The 20,832-nt window shown below is 51.9% G+C and overlaps 1 protein-coding gene across 8 annotated transcripts in view; it reads left to right on the forward strand.

Annotated features, from left to right (window-relative positions):
* The window catches only part of NUMA1 (nuclear mitotic apparatus protein 1), a 68,965-nt gene that overhangs the window by 33,749 nt on the left and 14,384 nt on the right, over positions 1-20,832 (forward strand). For all 8 annotated transcript variants that reach the window (XM_045023179.1, XM_045023187.1, XM_045023197.1 and 5 more), the window contains 11 exons: positions 1,608-1,687; positions 2,575-2,657; positions 3,943-4,023; positions 4,670-4,754; positions 5,909-6,038; positions 6,629-6,786; positions 8,415-8,532; positions 9,684-9,801; positions 14,589-14,729; positions 15,594-15,716; positions 16,673-20,296. In XM_045023179.1, coding sequence (XP_044879114.1) covers positions 1,608-1,687; positions 2,575-2,657; positions 3,943-4,023; positions 4,670-4,754; positions 5,909-6,038; positions 6,629-6,786; positions 8,415-8,532; positions 9,684-9,801; positions 14,589-14,729; positions 15,594-15,716; positions 16,673-20,296 — 4,741 coding nt within the window. The remainder of the gene's footprint in view (positions 1-1,607; positions 1,688-2,574; positions 2,658-3,942; positions 4,024-4,669; positions 4,755-5,908; positions 6,039-6,628; positions 6,787-8,414; positions 8,533-9,683; positions 9,802-14,588; positions 14,730-15,593; positions 15,717-16,672; positions 20,297-20,832) is intronic.

The following is a 20,832-nucleotide window of genomic DNA, read 5'->3' on the forward strand; positions in this document are numbered from 1 at the left end:
GAGTTGGAGTGATGGGGTCAAACATAATGGAAGCTGAAGTAGTAGAACTGAGCATGCTCCAGGATTTAGTTCTGTGTAATTATTGAACTAGAAAAGGAGGCCCTGGTAGGGTGTAGCGAGACTCACTCACATTCAGACATCACACTGCATTTCAAATCCTTCCTTCAGGAGTCTTGGTGGAAGCCTGTGATCTATAATTATCTCTCATACTGCGTAAGGAGAGCCCGCTCTTGAGCTGGGGTCTGATTGTGTCAGGGGTGTGTGGAGGAAGGAGCTGCCTGCGGGGGGACATATTTAGTCAGCCCTGGTTAATCTCCTTCATCTCTAACTCAGATTAACAAAGGAGCGGCCCAAGGAGCATGGGCTGTATGTGCCGACTGGGCTTGGCGGTAGCACAGGACCCAGGATCATAAAGGGAGGCTGTAGGGAAGGTGTTGTGGGACCTGCTGATCTGCAGGTGAACTCTCTGAAGTATGAGGAGACTGGTTTGAAAATCCCAGAGTGCTGACGCTCCACATGCAGATTACAAAATTCCAAACACAAAATCAGCATCCAACATTCTGTTTCACTGCCGGCCAAGCCGCTGAGTTCAGGGACCTTGGGTTTCCTCTGCAAGGGCAGAGGGTGTCAGGCTTGCCTGACATCCTAGGAAGGGTTGCAGACATGCGAGCAATTCGCGCATGAGCTAATGCAGTCGGCTCTTGTAGGGGAAACGTGGCATCTTGAACTGGGCCTTGGCAGTTAACTCTCAATTCCCCTTCTTAAAAATTTGGTGCAGCTTTTAAATGTAGCTATCTAAGACTGAATGCAGGCTCGGTGTAAGAGTGCATCTCCCCTGGCACCTCCTGGTGTATGCAAGTGCATTTCCATGGCAGAATTTGGCCTGTAATCTGTTCACGTTTGGGTTCCTAACATAAACCTCCTTTAAAGCACCAGAACGGTCAGACCCTTGTGACAAGCCCTGAGCCATTCTAGCAGAGCTGTGTACCACAAATGGAGACGCTTCCAAAGCTTTCCAGGTAGCAAGAGGCACTTTCCACACTAGATCCTATTGTGGAGCTGCGTCCAAATGGTTCTAATCGGCAAGCTGCTTCCCACCAGGCTAGAAAGAGCTGAGGGGGTGGGGTGCACGCTTTAAATGCACGACGTCATTCGTTTAGTGGAGACATGGATATTTGAGAGCTCCCTCTGCTGGCTAGTCCACAGCAGTAACGTTCATTCCCAGAGCTGTGCTGTCGGGCTGGGTCACAAATAAGGAAATAAACAAAACCACGTGAATGTCAAGCTCCCGCACAAACAGGGAGGGGCGGGTCTGTGTTTACCAGTGGGACCTAGTTAGAATTGGGGGTGGCAGTGGAGAAGCGTTTGTGTTTCGTGCAGGTGGTAAGGGGCTGCAGCCATTCTTGTCAGGGTCTGTAACCGGCATGAAGTGGGTGCACTCCCCCAGTCCTTACGGGGACTCTCCGATCTTGGCTGGGCTTGTAACTCGAGCTGGCACAGGAAACCGGCCAGGCTTGTGGTCTTGCCTAGCAGCCGGCCTGTCTGTAATAAAGCAACACGCCCTGTACAAGCAGCAGTATCAGAGTAACCCGTGTGCTCTCTTCCAGCCATGGCTCTGAGGAGGGACAGTCTGTTCTGCAGCAGCCCCTGCCGGAGAGGATCGAGTTCATCCGGAGTTTTCTCCAGAGTAAGAATCTTGCAGCTGGGTCTGAGCTCACCACCCCCCCTGCGCATTCCACCCCCTTGGTTGTGGCCTAATTCCAGGTGGTTCTAGGTAGAATAGGTCAGGCTCAGGGTCATCAATTTAGCCTAGATCCCTTGGATGTAAGTAGTGCTACCCTGAATCCATGGCGTCGAGCAGCAGTGCTTCTTGGGGGTACCTGCAAACGAGCACCCTAGAGGCATCCTGCTGGGCAGGCTTCCAGGGACGAGGGTGATGCTGTGCTCCAATGGCCGGTGCCAAACACGAGCTGCTAATGTTTGGTTTTCTAATGCCACCTGACCCACTGATGGGCTGGACCTTTGGGACATGTCCGTGACGCCTTGTGCCTCAGCCAGACCCAGCTGGAAACCCCGAGCCGGCTAGCGGCTGAGCGGAATCTCCCCAGGGGACGTGGGGACTGAGCTGAGAGATGATGGTTTGCAGGGAGCTGGTGGTAGAAGACTAAAGGGAACAGAGGGATCCCAAAGGTGGTGCCGGGGGAGTTTAATTGGAGGAGTGGGTTGCAGGAAGCACACTAAAGGGTGTAGCAGAGGGATTTTTGGCAGGCGATGGCTGAGTTACCGTGCCTATAGATAGGAGGCCTGGCTCTGTCAGTGAGCCTGCCGCCATGTTTCACGTGACCTATGGAGCGAAGGCAGAGATTCCCTTCTCCTTGGGTTTCAGATCAGTGGTGTCTTGTTTTCGCTGCCCCTCGCTCTAATGGCGGGTAAGTAGGGGTTAGGATGGGAGGCTGGCCCACAATGGCGTTGGAAATGGAAGATGAGGGAGGAGACCCTGAGGTCCAGGCTAGTCCATCCCCCAGGGGTCAGTGCAAAGATGTGTGTCTAGAACTCTCTGGATTCTCGTTGCAGAGCACTGCAAGCACAAGTCAACCATGGAAAGCCCCGTGTCCATACCGAAACTCTTAGAGGGAGAGGAGCTGGAGCTGGCCAAGGTACCTGTCTTTGCACCTGGACCAGCACTCAGTAAAGACAGGCCTATCCGGGGATGGCAAGTCTTCCTGGACCTTCCGTGTCACAGCCATCCTATCTAAACTTGGTCCTAACAGGGACTGTAACGGTGTTGGGACTCACCACCATGGCGCCTCCCACTGGTGACTCCGGGAATTAGCTCAGTCCTTGGAGGAGCACCCTCTGCTGGTGGTGTCCTGTCCGTCCTCTGCTCCTTTCCCGTTGTCTGGACCCACGTTGCTTCCCGCCCAGCGGCGTCCCCTTCAGGACACTGCCCTCCGGCAGTGCCCACTGCTCCAGTCTCACCCCCTTCCGGGGGTCTGGTGTTGTTAGCAGTCCTTCTCTGCACCCCAGCCACCGTGGTCAACCACACCCCAAAGTCTAGCCCCTAGAGTCAGGGGTCTGGTGCAGTCCACTCTCACCACATCTACTGGCTGGGTGTTTGTGCAAGGGGGAAGGTGGGGACCCAGGCCCACCCTCTACTCTGGGTCCCGACCCAGGGACCCTTTGGTGGCAGCCTTCCTGCCCTCCTTGTCTCCCCTTGTGCGCCTCTCTCCCTGGGCTGCTTCCCCTTTGGCCCCCAGGTAGTGGGCTGGAGTTCCCTTCTACTCCCCCGAGCCGGCACTGCGCTGTCCCAGATGCTGGTCTCCTCACTCAGGAGACAGACCTTCCCCTCTGAAGGTCTGGGAGAGACTACCTGCTGCTAGTCTGGGCAGCCTTTTTATATGGCCCAGCCTAACCCTCATTGGCTGGCTCTACTCTTGGCCCTGATTGGCTCTCAGTAAGCCCTTTTTTAATTGGCTGCCAGCCTGTGCAGCTTCTCTGGCTTACTCTAGCCCCCTCTCCCGTGGGGGTGGGGCAGCTGCCCCACCACACAGACCCAGTAGCTCCCTGAAGAAGGTCTGCACTCCCAGGGGCACAGAGTGCAAGGTGGAGGTTCCCATGCACTGGGGAGTTCCTGGTTGGAGAGGAACAACTTAGTATTTCCTTCCCCTCACAGAGTGGCTCTGTGAAGGGCATCTCAACCTGCCCCTTGTTCAAGAGCGCTTGGGGTATGAATCTTAGCGGGGTTGAGAACTCGGGGCAGGGGATCCTGCCAGATGCCCCTGAGCAAAGGGGTGAGTATCTCTGGCATATCTCTGGTGTATCCAGACACCTCTCCCAGCAGCCTAGTAAAGGCAGCGAGGCAGCACTGCTGGGATAGTGCATTTGGATGTGTGATTTGTGAGGCCTGTTTCCCCTTTGTGACGCTGCAGTGTCTGTTTCCAGGTGACCATGCTGCTCCTGTACCACGCCTCCATGAGCACCAAAAGCCCCAGGGACTGGACCGAATTTGAGTACAAAATCCAGGTAGCCCTCACCAGCTGCATTCAGACTCCTGCTGTAGGCTTTTGAATGACGTCCCCCTTCCTCTGCTGCAGTCCGGTTCCCGGTTGGGTTCTCCCTACAGCCACTGCCCAAGCAATGGGTGTGAAAGGGGGGAAAGCATCCTCGCATGTGGGCTTGCCGTGTAAGCCGAGAAGGGTGGCCTTGTGGCTAAGGCTTGGGGTTCTAGGCCCATCTCTGCCACTGCGTTGCAGTGTGCCCTTGGGTGAGTCACTTCACCTTGGTTCCATCATCGGGAAAATGGGGCTAATAATGACCTGCCTCACTAAGGTGTTGAGACGGATGGTCTCAAAGGAGGAATCTTTCTCCTTCTCCCCTTCCAGTGGATCCACAAACCCCTGCTGCTGGTGGATAGACTTGGATATGGACTCTGTGTTTCAATGCACAGAGAAACACCCCTCAGATTGGACCAGGCTTTAACTTCTGGGTCACAGTGTCAGCTCCCCAATACTTTCCCCTTCCCAGCACGACAGATTGGGGTACGGGGAGCTGGCGTCCTACTGAACTGCCTTCCCAGTGCTTGCACCGTCGCTAAGCAACAGCTGCTCCTGTTGAGGCCAGGGGCTGCGGCTGCAGCATATCTGCTAACACTGGTGGGTCTGTGTCGTAGGCTGAGCTGGCCATGGTCCTCAAGTTTGTGCTTGACAACGAAGAGAGCCTGAATGAGAACCTGGAGCTCTTCCTGCAGAAGAAAGGTGAGTGCTTTGTGGACGAAAGGTTAAAAGCAATGAATCATTCAGGCTGGCTTGGATGGAGTCATATAACCCAAAGTAGCATGCACTGCTGGCACCAAACCTAAATAAGTGGCCAAGCCCTGGGTAGGGGGCAGTAGTCATTGGACGTGATGTCAACACCATGCTGGCACATCTCCAGAGCCTCACTAAGTCTGAAGGTTAATAGAAAGTGATTGGCCTTGATGACGATAGCAGCAAAAACCGTTCCTGAATGTCCCAAGGCTTTGTCACCGTCCTCCTCTACTGTAACCCCCCATGTTAATACTGTTGCTTCTAGTCAGTAAGGGAAACGTTTTCTAGCAGCATGAAAACTGAAGTGCTGAAACTGACCAGCTGCTGCAGTTCAAGAGTAAAGTAGCAGCAGTGCAGACTTCCCCAAATGCTTCTGATGCAAGCCCGTGACGCAAGATGGAGCCCTGAGATGGCAGGGGCTGCCACGCACAGGCACGACTCCATGTATGCGCTCTGTACTAGTGACCCCTCCTTCTCCGGGATCTTGCACTGATGTATAATGCTTCTACGGGGCCTTTCTTCTCAGGGAGTCTCTCTCTCCTTGTGCCGCAACAGTGCAGGCCACAGCTACCAAATCTTCAGAGAAGTGGCACTGTCTGTATTTCCAAAACCAGAGCTCTTGGGCTGCCACAATAGCAGGCGATTATAGAAATTGTTGACACAGCTAAGCGCTTGGTCTCTGGCTGGCTCTGAAAAGAATAGGCTATTCTGCATGGGCACCTCACATTCTGGTGGATCCCAACTGTTTCGCAAACGGCACAACATACAGTGCGTCTAAAAGGCAGCTACCTCTGGGGAGGTGGCCAGGCGGGATGCCCGCAGCACAGCTGTGGGGGAAGGGGATGTTTTGCCTCAGCCACCAAAGTAGGCAGGGTAAACCCCTTACTCTTGGATTCCCATGTAGAGCAGCAAGACCGCGTGGGGAGGAGGGGTTTAAGGCCTTATCTGGATACCCCACAGTAACCTGTTTGGAAGGATGAAGGGCTGGGCTGACCTGTGGTTCCTAGAAACGTAGGTATTTCAAACCTGAGGCTTTATGCCTAGAAGCTGTCCCCTCTGGCACTACAGCAGGCAACTCAGGGTCTCATGTTTGCTCTCCCCAGTGCCACTTTCATCCTCCAGCATCTCTAGCACCAGCTCCGAGGAGCAGTCCCCCGTGTTCTCCCGCCAGCACAAGCGAGAGGTGCGCTTCCTGGAGCTGCAGAAGATCGCCTCCTCATCCAGCATGAACAAGTATGTTCTCAGCCTTCCTGGGGAGCCCGGCTTTCATGGGGGGAGCCCGGCTTTAACAGCATCCTTGGGTCCTAGGGCAGGGTGAGTGCTCAGCAGATTAAAAACTCCTTCCTGAGAGTTGGGTCTTTCGTATTGCAAACATCTGTTCAGCACAGTAATTGTCAGATCAGCTCAAACCACTGGTCTGTTTAGCCCAGTGTCCTGTCGCTGATCGCCAGTAAACAAAGCACATCCCCCTGAAGCAAAGGCCAGTCTCCAGCATCTTGTGAAAGGCTGGGAGAGCAGCAAAGATCAGAGAACTAAACTAAAATCCCTCACACCTTGGTGGCGCTGACCTGCAGTATAAAGGGAGATTGAAGGGACTTGGTCCTGGAATGGAAGGTATTTCTGCACCCGCCCCAGGCCTGAGTGGGTGGGACTGAAGTAAGGGTCTTCCTTTTCACAGTGGTGCACAGCACTAAGTGGTCACTGCGATAGACGTTGTTACCATAACAGGTCTGAGATTCTGCTAAGCAGTAAGTGTGAAGTGACTGCTCCGCCTTCTCTGGCCTGTGGTATCATGTGTTGTGTGGCTGGTGCTTTCTTTTCAGCTTCCTTCCTGGCTCGCCTGCCTCCCCCATGGGTGACATCATGCAGACCCCGCAGTTCCAGCTGAGACGGCTGAAGAAGCAGCTGGCAGACGAGAGGGAAAACCGGGATGAGCTGGAGCTGGAACTGACAGAGAACCGCAAACTCATCACAGAGAAGGGTCAGTAGCTATTGGCGTGATCTGGGGAATAGTGTATGTGCACCCCCTGCCTGCTGCAAGTACGGCCAAGCCCACGGTGTTGGTGCAGTGGGTCTGTCTTGTTGGAGGCTGAAGGCTTGTAAGTCTTGGGCATCTCTGCTCTCCAGTGTTGGAAGAGAGCCCTAGAGGGCTACCCAGTCCCTTTCTGTACATGGTGGCTGCACTGTCTGTTCCAGGAGCAGGACCCCATGTGGTGCTGGCTGTTTGTCAGGAGCCCAAGGACTGCATTGAACTTGCCTATGCAGACAATCAGTATGGCCAGTGGAGCAGGCATGTATTGGAGAGGTTTGGTGTGACGCTTCCCGGGGTACCCGACGTTGCGAGGCACCTTGCTACCACCTGCCCTTAGCGTGAGGAAGCCTGTCTGTAGGTCAGCTTTTCAGTTCCACTGGCCACAGGCAGCACTAGCGTTATCTAGGCACTGCAGGCCCCGCTGTCACTTTGCAGGTTAGTGAGAGGCGCACTGGAGCCCTCTGAGCGTTTCCCCAGCCCTTGCTCCACTAGATACTCGCAGTATTTACAGTTTTCTGCTTCCAAAGTGCACCTCCGATCACCACTCCACGTAACACACCGATTTCTAGTGAAATCAAGTATAAATTTGTTTTAACAAAGCATGGAGAATCAAGCCAGTAGCAAGTGGAAGTATTGGAAACAAATGATTACGTATAAAATAAATCATAACATGCATTCTAGAGCGTAGACTTAATTAACTGGATATCCTTAAAGTTAACAAAATATAGCTCATCCCCAAATCCTTGCAGTGTTGTACAGCCTGGCTGGTTGTGACTCCCTTTTCATGAAGCAAACACACTAACAGTTTGCCTCCTAGGTAGAGGATCCTGTGTCTACTTGCATCCCTTGATATACCCTAACAATCCTTTGTCTTTAGTCACAAACAGCACGACACCCGCTCATTGGGGGTTTTTTCTTGGATTTGCAATCGTTAGACCGGTATCCGGCTTAGTATGCAAACAGACCTCCGTTGTAAGGCCTACAGTATGCACATGGCCGGACACAGAGATAAGCAACTATTGCCTCCTAGCTGAAAAAAACCTGGCTGAGGTTTATCACCTCCTGGTGGCCTGCCTTAACTCCAGGATTAAAAACGTACTTTCTAGTGTAGATACATAACTCCTTAAATATTATCCATAAAGACCTCACATGCCACCCGTTGGTGAGCTGTTATGCATATATCTGACCCAGGGGATCCCTGTGCCCTCTGCCAATTGGTCTCAAGGATCCAATGGTCACATGCAGGTTCTCCCCCTCCAAGTTCTGACCAGAGCAAATAGGTGACACTGCACCGTCTGTATTTGAAATGAGCTCAGTCTCTTGGCCGCTTTCTCTGTTGGCTACCAGGAACGAAAAGCTGCTCCATCCAGCACAGCCATACGAGTCATCTGACTCCTCCTAGGTATGGGAGTCAAGTAGCAGCTGCAGGCCACGCTCGAGTCTCCTGGTATGATCAGTGCTGGTCGGGATGGCTTTTGTGGTGTGGATGCTCACCCGTTAGGAAGTGGACTAAGGTCCAGTTTGTCGTTTAGGCTTCCAGCCGGCTAGTAACAGCTGCTTCTCTTCCTCCTCCCCAGAGACTCAAATCACCATGATGCAGCAACGGATCGACCGCCTGACTCTTCTCAATGAGAGACAAGCTGCTGATCAGCTGGAGCCAAAGCAGCTGGAAGAGCTGCGGGAAAAGAATGAAAGGTAACTCCTCCGAAGTAGCTTCTTTCTTCTAGGGCTCCTGGTTGGTGCCCAGGGCTTGTGGGTCCTTCAGGTAGGTGTTACCCATCATTTACGTAATGCATGGGCCAAGAGTGATTAGAAAACGTTGCCTGACACCCTACTCTGCATCCTCTGCTATGGGGATTGGTCCTGCTTTGAGCAGGGGGTTGGACTAGATGGCCTCCTGGGGTCCCTTCCAACCCTGATATTCTGTGATAATACAGGCCCATAGAAGTACCTTAGAGGCTGCAGTCCATATTGTTGGAGTCTGTGGGCTCTATTGTAATCTCTCTGATACCAGAGAGGAGGTGGATCTCTGCCACTGTGTATTTTTAGTGTCTCTGTTCCTTGGACTGCATGTGAGCACCCACGCATACATGTGTTGTAATCAGACTCGCGCTGGCTCTGTGGGGAGGACCTGGGTACTCGCCAAACCCCAAGACAACTGTTGTCCTCCTGTCCTGCCGGAAAACTGGTCCTCAAAGATTGTGCAGCAGCTCCCCAGCGGGCATAAATTGGTGTTGACTTACCCCAGTTCTGGCTCTAGGGAGTGAATCTCGGTTCCATGAACAGCACCTCTCCCTTCGCGGGACATGCACCATCCATCCAGGGTGACCAGAGAGAGGGAGACAAGGCTAGTGTTCCCAGACTCCATGGCATGCTGCCTCATCTCTGAAGTCCTGGCAGAAGCTGCTCACTCTGCAATGGCACATGTAGGCTGAGGAAGTAATGGAGAAATCTGTCTTGCTTCAGCCTGGAAAGGGTGATCCCTGCCGGGGTGTCTACCAGGTGGAATCCTGCAGCAACCTCTAAGCTTCCCCTTCAGAGTAGATCTGATATGTTCCATGGAGGTCTGAAAATTGACTTTTGCTTTGCCCTATCGCCATTCTAGACTTGGTGGCCGGCATAGTCTGGCTGTGGGGCTGGGAGATGGGAACTCCGAATCCTAAACCAGGCTGTGACCTTTTTATTGTGACATTGAGGTGCCAAGAGAATACGGGATGTGCCTCGTTTCCCCGTCAGCGTCCTCAGGAGGATTAAGATGACGCTGTCTTTGAGAGCAGCTTCCCAGCTCCTCTCTCAAGCCGCTCTTCCACTAGGCAGACAGTGTAATGCCATCTCCTCTCCCACAGCTTGATCCTGCGTTTGCATGAGGCCCTAAAGCAGTGTCAGGACCTGAAGACTGAAAAAGGCCAGATGGACCGAAAAATCAACCAGCTGTCCGAGGAGAATGGGGACCTCTCATTCAAGGTACGGGGCACCCCTTCTTCCCCCCGATAATGGTACAAACCAGTGCGGTCAGAGCATGAGTAGCAACAGCTTTGCACCCGTACTGTAGCTGCATTTATAATGGCTAGTTTTATACCAGGCCTGACCTTGCCCTGACAGTGATGTCTGTTTGAGAGTGAATTTGCCGTACTTCATTTGAATCTGCGGGTACTGGATGCTTTGCCGTTCAGCTTCTTTTTATAGAAGGTTCTTGTGAGTAAGTAAGGGTTGGCAGCGTAGGTTGCATTCAGCTGACCCCTCCGTAATGATGCATTCGGGGAAGAGCGTGGGCCGGGTGTTGTGATGAGATGGGAAGGAAGAAGGGTCTGGTGATGGTAAAGCCCTGGACTGGGATTCAAATAGAAAGGAGCACAAACACTGCCAAATTAAGTGCAAGAGTATAATAAGAAAAGCCAAAGAGGAGTTTGAAGAACAGCCAGCCAAAAACTCCAAAGGTAATAACAAAATGTTTAAGTACATCAGAAGCAGGAAGCCTGCTAAACAACCAGTGAGGCCCCTTGATGATCGAGATACAAAAGGAGCGCTTAAAGACGATAAAGTAATTGTGGAGAAACTAGATGGATTCTTTGCTTCAGTCTTCACGGCTGAGGCTGTTGGGGAGATTCCCAAACCTGAGCCAGCTTTTGTAGGTGACAAATCTGAGGAACTGTCACAGATGGAAGTGTATCTAGAGGAGGTTTTGGAATTAAATAATAAACTCAACATTAACAAGTCACCGGGACCAGATGGCATTCACCCAAGAGTTCTGAAAGAACTCAAATGTGAAGTTGCGGAACTATTAACTAAGGTTTGTAACCTGTCCTTTAAATCGGCATCGGTACCCAATGACTGGAAGTTAGCTAATGTAACGCCAATATTTAAAAAGGGCTCTAGGGGTGATCCCAGCAATTACAGACCAGTAAGTCTAACGTCGGTACCGGGCAAATTAGTCAAAACAATATTTAAGAATAAAATTGTCAGACACATAGAAAAACATAAACTGTTGAGCAATAGTCACCATGGTTTCTGTAAAGGGAAATCGTGTCTTACTAATCTATTAGAGTTCTTTGAAGGGGTCAACAAACATGTGGACAAGGGGGATCCGGTGGACATAGTGTACTTAGATTTCCAGAAAGCCTTTGACAAGGTCCCCCACCAAAGGCTCTTATGTAAATTAAGCTGTCATGGGATAAAAGGGAAGGTCCTTTCATGTATTGAGAACTGGTTAAAAGACAGGGAACAAAGGGTAGGAATTAATGGTAAATTCTCAAAATGGAGAGGGGTAACTAGTGGTGTTCCCCAAGGGTCAGTCCTAGGACCAATCCTATTCAACTTATTCATAAATGATCTGGAGAAAGGGGTAAACAGTGAGGTGGCAAAGTTTGCAGATGATACTAAACTGCTCAAGATAGTTAAGACCAAAGCAGATTGTGACAAACTTCAAAAAGATCTCACAAAACTAAGTGATTGGGCAGCAAATTGGCAAATTAAATGTAATGTGGATAAATGTAAAGTAATGCAAATTGGAAAAAATAACCCCAACTATACATACAATATGGTGGGGGCTAATTTAGCTACAGCAAATCAGGAAAAAGATCTTGGAGTCATCGTGGATAGTTCTCTGAAGATGTCCACGCAGTGTGCAGAGGTGGTCAAAAAAGCAAACAGGATGTTAGGAATCATTAAAAAGGGGATAGAGAATAAGACTGAGAATATATTATTGCCCTTATATAAATCCATGGTACGCCCACATCTCGAATACTGTGTACAGATGTTGTCTCCTCACCTCAAAAAAGATATACTGGCATTAGAAAAGGTTCAGAAAAGGGCAACTAAAAGGATTAGGGGGTTGGAGAGGGTCCCATATGAGGAAAGATTAAAGAGGCTAGGACTCTTCAGCTTGGAAAAGAGGAGACTAAGGGGGGATATGATAGAGGTATATAAAATCATGAGTGATGTGGAGAAAGTGGATAAGGAAAAGTTGTTTACTTATTCCCATAATACAAGAACTAGAGGTCACCAAATGAAATTAATAGGTAGCAGGTTTAAAACAAATAAAAGGAAGTTCTTCTTCACGCAGCGCACAGTCAACTTGTGGAACTCCTTACCTGAGGATGTTGTGAAGGCTAGGACTATAACAGCGTTTAAAAGGGAACTGGATAAATTCTTGGTGATTAAGTCCATAAATGGCTATTAGCCAGGATGGGTAAGAATGGTGTCCCTGGCCTCTGTTTGTCAGAGGGTGGTGATGGATGGCAGGAGAGAGATCACTTGATCATTGCCTGTTAGGTTCACTCCCTCTGGGGCACCTGGCATTGGCCACTGTCCGTAGACGGGATACTGGGCTAGATAGACCTTTGGTCTGACCCGGTACGGCCGTTCTTATGTAAGAGAGTTACCAGCTCTGCCACCCGCTTTCTGAGTGACTAAGGCCTGGTCTACACTAAGTGGAGGGGGTTGAACTAAGGTACGCGACTTCAGCTACGCGAACAGCGTAGCTGAAGTCGAAGTACCTTATTTCGGGCTACTCACCCGTCCATACGCCGCGGGAACGAAGTCCGCGGCTCCCCCGTCGACTCCGCCACCGCCACTCGCTCCGGTGGAGTTCCGTAGTCGACGGGAGCGTGTCCAGAGTTCGAACTATCGTGTCTAGATTAGACGCGATAGTTCAAACTCCGAGAAGTCGAACGCCGCCCGTCGACCCGGCAGGTAAGTGTAGACCTACCCTTAAGCTATCCTGCACCTCCATTCCCAGTCTTTAAACTGTGGCTAATACTGATCTCGTTACGTTTGTTTTTTGTTTTTGTTTAGATAATTCCCTTTCTTTTTTTAACTTCTTTTGGGGTATTTTTGAGAATGTCTAACTGGCCTTGGACCCCAGTGGCTAGTATTTATTATTTATTAGTTTTTTGTTCAGATACACTGAGTTTCTCATGCAGTGCGGCGTTCCCCTCCTGGCAGCTAGCCAAGCGAAGAAATGCCTCATTGTGTGCTTCCCACAATAGCCAGATTGCAGCCAAGTCTCTTTATCGGGGCTGATGGCCTGTAGACCAACAGATATTTTGCCAATCTATCTTCCAAATCAGCTCTAGTATGGACATCGGGTAATGCTTGTTCAGTCCGTGGACTGCGCCCAAACTTTTGCGAAATTGTCTTAAAATGAGTCATTTCCTGTATGAATGGCAATTTTTTCTGCTCTTTTTTAGCTTTGTTTTTAGGGGACTCCTTTCGCCTAAACATATTTCTTTATGAATTTCTTTTACCTTTACTTTTTTTGTGCCTACGCTCGTGCTGGGACTTGTAAAACACAAAAGTCTATACCCACTAAAAACACAGAGCAGAATGGGGAAACACGAAGCCCTACCTTTTGGGCTCGATCCTGCTACGACCCAGGGTATATTCACCTATGCAATTTTCCCCCGACAAACGGGTAGGAGCGAGGACTCTAATTATGGCCATTTGTGTACATTTTATTCGTATAGTTTTCCCCGACAGATGGGTTGGAGTGAGGATTCTAATCCTACCCCTATTGCCCAGCACTTCTACGACCGGGGCTGTGCACACCTCAGTGATCGATCACTTTATACGTATGGTATAACCTTCTAGCAATCCCAGTGTGTGTCTTCCCCCTTTCGCAATTCTCCATAAAAAAATCTTATGCTTATGAGAAGCACATGATCTTTTTCAGGGGAAAAGGCAATACGCCTCGTCTTATTGAAAATACAACAATTCTCTCTCTCTCTCTCTCTCTGTCCCGCCAGTCGATGTTATAGTTACCAGTCCAGAGTCCAGCTCAGTCTGTTGGCCAGCTAGCTTGATCACGGAGGGGGGGGGGCCGGGTTCCATCGGTTGTGACACGATGCTCTGGGGAAGTCTTGGTAGGATGAGCCCAAAGTTTCATGGCAAGGCACCCTGTTTATACAGTGATTTTTCCATCATTGGGACCAATGAGTTTTGCACCGTCATGCCGTAAGCAATTGTTGCTTGACGAGTGCTCGTTTTCTTAGATTGTCCTTCTCATTCTTGATCGTGTTCTTTAATTAAGTTCCTTAGGGAGTTACCCCAGGCTGGTTTTGATCACAGCTATCCTGTCCCCATTGATAAGTACCCGTCTCCTTTTTAGAGTCATCAATCTGCCCTCCTCTGACATTTCAGTAGGGGCGTGTTGCAGCCTCCTGGCTCTCTTGCGTCTGTCTCCGGTTCCTTCCTAGACCATCTGGTTCAGCGGTGGCCTTCACCCTTATTTTTTAACACACACATTCCTCACTCACACACACAACAGAATTTTGAACGGGAACATCAAGTTGCAATGCAAAAGAAAACACTCACAGCATTCTTTTACTTCTTTCAAAATGCTAAACCTGCAACAAAATGGTGACCCTCAAAGGTCTGTTACTGCCTTGAAATCAGTCCAGACACAAATGATGCATCTCTACCAATGGCCCCTTAGGCCATTCCTTTCCCCTATTCAAAAAGGTTGGCTGGCAGAATATGATCAAATCATACCTCAATACATTTAATACATGCTATGTATTATTTTTTATTTTTCATTCTAAATTACACAAAATACAAACATAAATTCTACCACTACGATCTCCCTCCCGGTGGGATTGAGAGAATAAACGAGTGTGTGCAAGGCTGCGGGGGGCATACAGACGACGGGAAACAATCCCCTGCATGGATCTTGTGAAAGGAAGGCTGAGCTGAACACCTGCTCTGCGTGCACTTGATAACCAGGTGGTGTTTGGGCGTCTTTTATTTTGGTCCAGCTGCGGGAGTTCGCCAGCCACTTGATGCAGCTACAAGAGGCTTTGAACGAGCTCTCCGAGGAACACAGTGCGGCACTGATGGAGTCGGGGGAGAAACAAACCCGCCTGGAGACCGAGCTCCACACCACCCTCCATGAGAAGGTAGGGAACGTTGTGCGGTACGCCCGACGGAACCAGGCAAGTCCTCTACATCAGGAGTCCTACAGGGTGGGTGATGAAGGACCCAGCACGCCGAACTTGATTACCAAGCTTGTGTCCTCTGGACTAAGGAGTAGTGTGGAGGCAGCTTGTCTCTGAGGGAGGTGTGCCTTGCGTGGATCAGCAGTAATACCAGCACGCAGTTGTGTGTAGCGTTAGCTAGGAGTCCTTTCTGTCCTGCTGAGAAAAGATGTCAGCCGTGCAGAGCGTGAAGGGGGTGGGGGTCTGGAATCCCAGCAGTAGGAAGAGGAGCCTTGGAGTGCCAGACAAGGATGCAGGATGTGTTATCAGCTCGGGTGAGACGCTCGCTGCTGCTGCAGGTGGAGACCAGAGAAGCACCAAAAACAATCATAGGCTTGAGAAAACCCGACCTATTAGGAAAGGTTAAAAAAACTGGTCTTGAGAAAACTAAACTGAGGGGGGACCTGATAAGTCTTGGTATATTACGGGCAGGTATAGAGAGGACAGTGATCAATTGTTCTGCCTGTCCACTGAACATAGGACAAGGCTTGGTCTGCAGCAAGGGAGAGTTAGGTTAGAGCTTAGGAAAATCTTCCTAACTCTCAGGGGAGTTCAGTTCTGCAACAGGTGTCCAAGGGAGGTTGTGGAATCTCCATCACTAGAGGTTTGTAAGCACAGGTTAGGCAGACACCTGCCAGGGATGTTCCAGGTTTACTTGGTCCTGCCTCTGGACAGGGGGGTAGACTGTATGACCATCTCAAGATCCCTTCCAGCCCCACGTTTCTATGATTGATTGTTCCCCTCCCACTTTTGCTACCTTCCTCACTCTCGTGTCTTGTTCCCCAGAAATGCTTGGAAGAGAAGATGGAGATTCTGCAGGGGAAGATCTCTCTGCTGGAAGACCAGCTGACAAGGCTGGGGGAGAGTGCCACGCAGGAGAAAGGAGAGGTTATGGGGGACATCCTGAAGGTATGGCTTCTTGCACAAGTCAAAGAAGGAACTACCGTGGAAGCAAGTGCAGAGGACTTCAGAAAAATGCCCTGATCTATTGAGGAAAGCAGAGCACAGGAAGCCCTGCCTAAATCTGTGTGTACATAGAGATTCATAACCAGCCCCTTGTTGAAATGGTGTCTGTAGCCAGCCTGCTAGCACAGCAGCAAGAAACTAAAGAGCTGAACGCTTGCATGCTGAGGAGAACCCCAGTCCCTTTGAGGTGGATTCTGCATTTCCCAGCTCAGAAGTAACTGACAGCTCTTCTGACTTACCAAGCAGCATTGAGGGGTGGGGGATAGCTCAGTGGTTTGAGCATTGGCCTGCTAATCCCAGAGTTGTGAATTCAGTCCTTCAGGGGGCCATTTAAGGAACTGGGGTAAAAATCTGTCTGGGGATTGGTCCTGCTTTGAGCAGGGGTTGGACTAGATGACCTCCTAAGGTCCCTTCCAACCCTGATATTCTATGATTGGCAAGGACCTCTTTCTCCTGGCTGGGCAGGGGGTGTGGTAGAAGGGTGAGGTACTCCTGGTTATGGAGGGAGGCAGAAACAAAGATGGCTAAGCTACAGTTCTCTCCTGCTGCCGGGCATGGTGAGGGTGAGAGATTCCCAAGCACAATCCCTTTCTGCATAGTCCGTATTTCAGAGGGTGGCCCCTGATGTGCTCGCTGGCTGCTGTGCTCTCCTGTTACCCATAGTGGCGGTGCTGCAAGAGGTCTCAGCTCAGTAAAGGCAGCTTTTGCTCTGGAGCATGGCAATGGTGGGAGAACTAAAAAACACACAGGAGCCAGGTAGAGTTAACGAGCGTTGGGTTTGCCATGAATGTGCTGCAGCTCGGGGGGAGGAAGAGCTAGCAGCTCTCTGAGGCAGAAGTGTCTAGATCTTCTGAACTGTTGTGGAAAACCACTGATGAGTGTTTCCTTTCTCTTATCAGCTTGAAGAATTAAAGCATGAAGTGGCCAGCCTCTCTGCTAAAGGGATAGAGCTCCAAGCCACAGTCCGTCAGCTGGAAGAGGAGAAGGGCCTCCGGGAGGCAGATCTTCAGTCTGAACGGAGCCGCTTTGAAGAGGAGAAACTTCAGCTCACGGGCCTCATCGCCAACCTCCAGGGCTCAGTCTCCGAGCTCCACCTGGCTAAAGAGAAGCTGGAGCAGGACTCCAGAGCGCAGGAGGAGCGCCTGACCGCCCAGGTAAACACACTCACCACAGAGATTGCTAAGCTAAACGGCTTCCTCCTCCAGAGAGACCAGGAGCTGGTGACTCTTCACCAGCAGGTAGAGGAGGAGAGGATTCAGAAGGGACAGCTGGTCGAAGATCTCCAGAAGCAAGAGCAATCCTCCAGGGAGACCATCCAAGGACTCAGCCTCCAGGTGGACCAGCTCAGTGACACCCTGAAGCACAGTGAGGAGAAGCTGGTGCAGTTCACCCAGCAGATGGAAGCTACAAGCGAAGGGGAAGCCAGACACCTGGCATCCTTGAGAGAAGAGCATGAGAAGGCCATGCAGGAAAGGGAGTCTGCCCTGCGGCAGCTACAGGAATTCCAGCAGGAACAGGAAGCGGAGCTGGCAGCCCTGACTGCTCAGCTGCAAACTTTGGAGAAAGCCAGAGATGCCAGCCAGGCCTCTGCTGTAGAGATACAGAGGGAAAAAGCTGAATTAAGCCAGAGAGTCCAAGAGCTGGACACCAGAGTCCTTGAACTCACTGCCCGGTGCTCGCAGAGCGAGGCTCAAGCAGCAGCTGCTGAGTCACTGAGAGCCCAGCTCCGAGAACTAGAGAACAAGCTGAAAGAAGGTCAGCAGAAACTCTCAGACAAGGAGAGGCTGGCCAAGGAAAACGCCCAGCTCCAAGAGCGGCTCCTGGCCATGGAAGAGTCCGTCCGGAACACAGAGGGGATCTTGGAGGATGAGAAGAGGAGGGCTTCGGAGACCCTTGAAGGGAATCTTAAAAGGATAACTGAGCTGGAGTCCCGAACGCAGCAGCTGGCAGAGCACCGAGATCAGGCTATGCAGGAGGTGAGCGAGGAGCAGGCTAAGAGACAGGCGCTCACGCTGCAGGTGCAGCAGCTGGGAGATGAATACAGGGCAAAGACAGAGAGGCTGCAACGCCAGCTGGCAGAAATGTCCTCGGCCGCTAAAGGGGGCGACGGAGAGCGTGAGAGGCTGGAGAAGACCATAAAAGCTCTGAGTGGAGACCACAAACAGGCCTGCCAGCAGCTCCAGGCGGAGCAGGGCAGAGTGGCAGAGCTGGAGGCGCAGATGAAGTGCCTGACCACAGAGCAAGAAGAGAGGCTGGCGCTGCTTCAGACTGACCTCTCCAATGCCGTTGCACGGGTCAAGGAGAAGGAGAGCGTGGCGCTAAAACTCAGGGACGATCTCGCCTCTCTGCAGGAGAAGACAGTGGCGTCCCAGCAGGAAGCAGCCCAGCGCATAGCTCGGCTGGAGATGGATGCCCGGAAGGCAGCTGAGACACTCAAGGTTGTCACCAAGGAGTTGTCCAATGAAAGGCTCAAGACGGCGGAGCTTGAAGCGACGGTGAAGCGTGTTGGAGAACAGAAGCGTGAGGAGCTAACAGCTACGGAGTCTGACCTCTCCAGAGCAGCGTTGGTCCTGAAGGAGAGAGAACTAGAAGTGGAGAAACTGTCCGGTGAGGTTAAGATGCTGAGCACCAGGCTGGAAGAAACGCTGCAGAAGCAGAAACAGGAGCTAGCTCTTCGAGACACAGAGATGAAGCATCTGACCGGGGAGATGGAGCAAGCCAAGGCAGACCTCGCAGCAGAGAAAGCCAGCAAGGCAGAGCTGGAAGTCCAGCTGCAGAACTCCATCAATGAGCAAAGGGCCGAGCGTTCTGCTCACCAGCAGGAGCTGGCCAGGTCCCTGGAATTGATTGAGGAGAAGGAAGGGGAGCTGGACGAGCTCCGTCTGAAAAATGTCTCCCGTAACGAGGAGCTGAGAGACCTGCAGAAGACTGTTGTCAAGCTGAAAGGGGAGCTTGCCTCCGTGGAGGCACTGAAGGAGCGGGCGGCCAAGATGGAAAATGAGCTGCAGGGCTTCCTGGAAGTTGCCAGGACCCGAGAAGCCGAGATTGACAGCATCAAGTCCATTGTGTACTCCAAGGAGATGTCTCTCAAAAGCTTGGAGGAGAAGATCCGACACACAGAACAGGAATCCAGCTCCAGCCAAGACCTCTACCAGAAGAAGCTGAAGGAGAGCGAGATGCTCCACTCTGAAATGGAGAAAATGGAGCAGAAGTGCAGGGAACAGCGAGACACCATTGCCAGCCTAGAAAAAGCAGCAGCTCAAACTAAAGCAGCCACTTCGGAGCATCAGGAAGCCCAGCTGGAGGCCCTGAGGAGAGAGGTGACGCAGCAGAAGCAGAAAGTGTTGGAGCTGGAGAAACTCCTGGAAGCCTCTAGGTCAGCACAGGCTGGGCAAGATGGCACCATAGAAATGCTGAAGAAAGAGCTCTTGGATAAGGGGAAAGAGCTGGCCCAGAGTAAAGACTCCATCGCCGCAGCAGAGAAGGAGCTGGCTTCTCTGCGCTCTTCAGTTCAAGAGAAGGGCACGTCGGAGGACAGCTGGAAGGAACAAATTTCCCAGTGCTGTCAAGAAGTGGAGAGGAAAAACAGCCTGATTGGCAGCCTGGAGCAGGAAGTGTCCATCCTCCACCTGCAGGTCTTGGAGAAGGAGGGAGAGAGCAAGGAGCTGAAGCGCCTGATCATGGCGGAGTCGGAGAAGAGCAAGAAGCTGGAAGAGAGGCTGCGGATGCTCCAGGCTGAGACGGCCACTGCCGCTTCTCGAGCAGCAGAGAGATGCGCTCGGATGAAGGCCGAAGTGCAGGCCTACCAGGAGGAGACTGAGAAGCAGAGGATGTCCATAGAGGCCCTGAAGAGGGAACTGAGCTCCCAAGGCGAATGCCAGGAGAAGCTCCGCCAAGAGGTGAAGGCCTGGCAGGAGAAGTGCTTCCAGAAGGAACAGCTCTTGTCCTCTCTGCAGCTAGAGCTCACAAATGCCCAAGCCTTGGTCGGGGAGCTGATGCCAGTGAAACGCCTCTACCAGCAGCAACAGGCTGAGCAGTCCTCCCTGGAAAGCAAACACCGCGAAGAGCTGGAGAAGAGGGAGAAAGCAGCCAGTGCTCTGGAGGCAGAGCTTGCCAGAGCCAAGCTGGAGCTGGCAGAGCTCCTCTCCCTCAAGGGGAGGTTCTCTGAACAAGACCGCGCCGTGCAGCGGCTGCAGGGGGAAAACGCCAGCTGCGCAGAGCGGCTCGCCGTGCTCCAGCAGGCCAACGCCCAGCTGATGGAGGAGAACCACGTGCTCAGTGAGAAGTCCAGCCAAGGGCGGCGGACGTTTGATGCCGAGCTCAGCCAGATAAAGGAGAAGCACTGCCAGGAAATGGAGGCCCTCAAGGTGGAGTCTGAGAAACTGGTGGCTGGGAGCCAGCGAGAGGCTGAAGACGCTGTGAAGAAGCTGGAGGCCATGACCAACAAGTACGAGAACGCCAAGGTCAGGGTCCTCGAGGAGAGGCAGAAGTTCCAGGAGGAGAGGCAGAAGCTGACGACTCAGGTAGGGCACCCGCTACGCGTTCTGCTTGGCTTGGGCTTGCCCGGGCCGAAGGCAGGAAGGGAGAAGGCTAGTGACTGAGAAGGGAAGGGCAAGTCCTGACTCGCCTACAGGGACTCCAGCGGTTTGGACGTGAAGCTGCCCTGGGTAGGACTCTCAGAGAGCTTTGGGGTCTGCTGTTAAAGGCCAGCCCCCGCCCCTCCCAGCTAAGCGCTACCCGAGGGTGTCAGGGCTGCCAGTTGGGAGTGGAGAAGGGAAGCAAGTTTCTCCAGACCTGCAGCGAACGGTGCCGGCCCCCACGAACAGCCCACTGACGCCTCCTGGGCAAGTCCTTTGAGAGGTGGTTGAGCTGGCCGGCTAATTCCACTACATGGCCAGCTTGGCTGGTGACGCTGGCCTGGAAAGCATCTCTGCTCCCGAGAGCTAATCTGTCCCTGCTGCTGGTCAGCTCTGCTGTGCAATCGCTCGAAGCGCTTGTTAAGTTCCTGCTGAGCCAGTCGCACGTGGACGTGATTTCAGACGGATGGGGCCATTGGCAC

Source organism: Mauremys mutica, chromosome 1 (genome assembly GCF_020497125.1).
Source record: "Mauremys mutica isolate MM-2020 ecotype Southern chromosome 1, ASM2049712v1, whole genome shotgun sequence".
Taxonomy (NCBI): Eukaryota; Metazoa; Chordata; order Testudines; family Geoemydidae; genus Mauremys; species Mauremys mutica.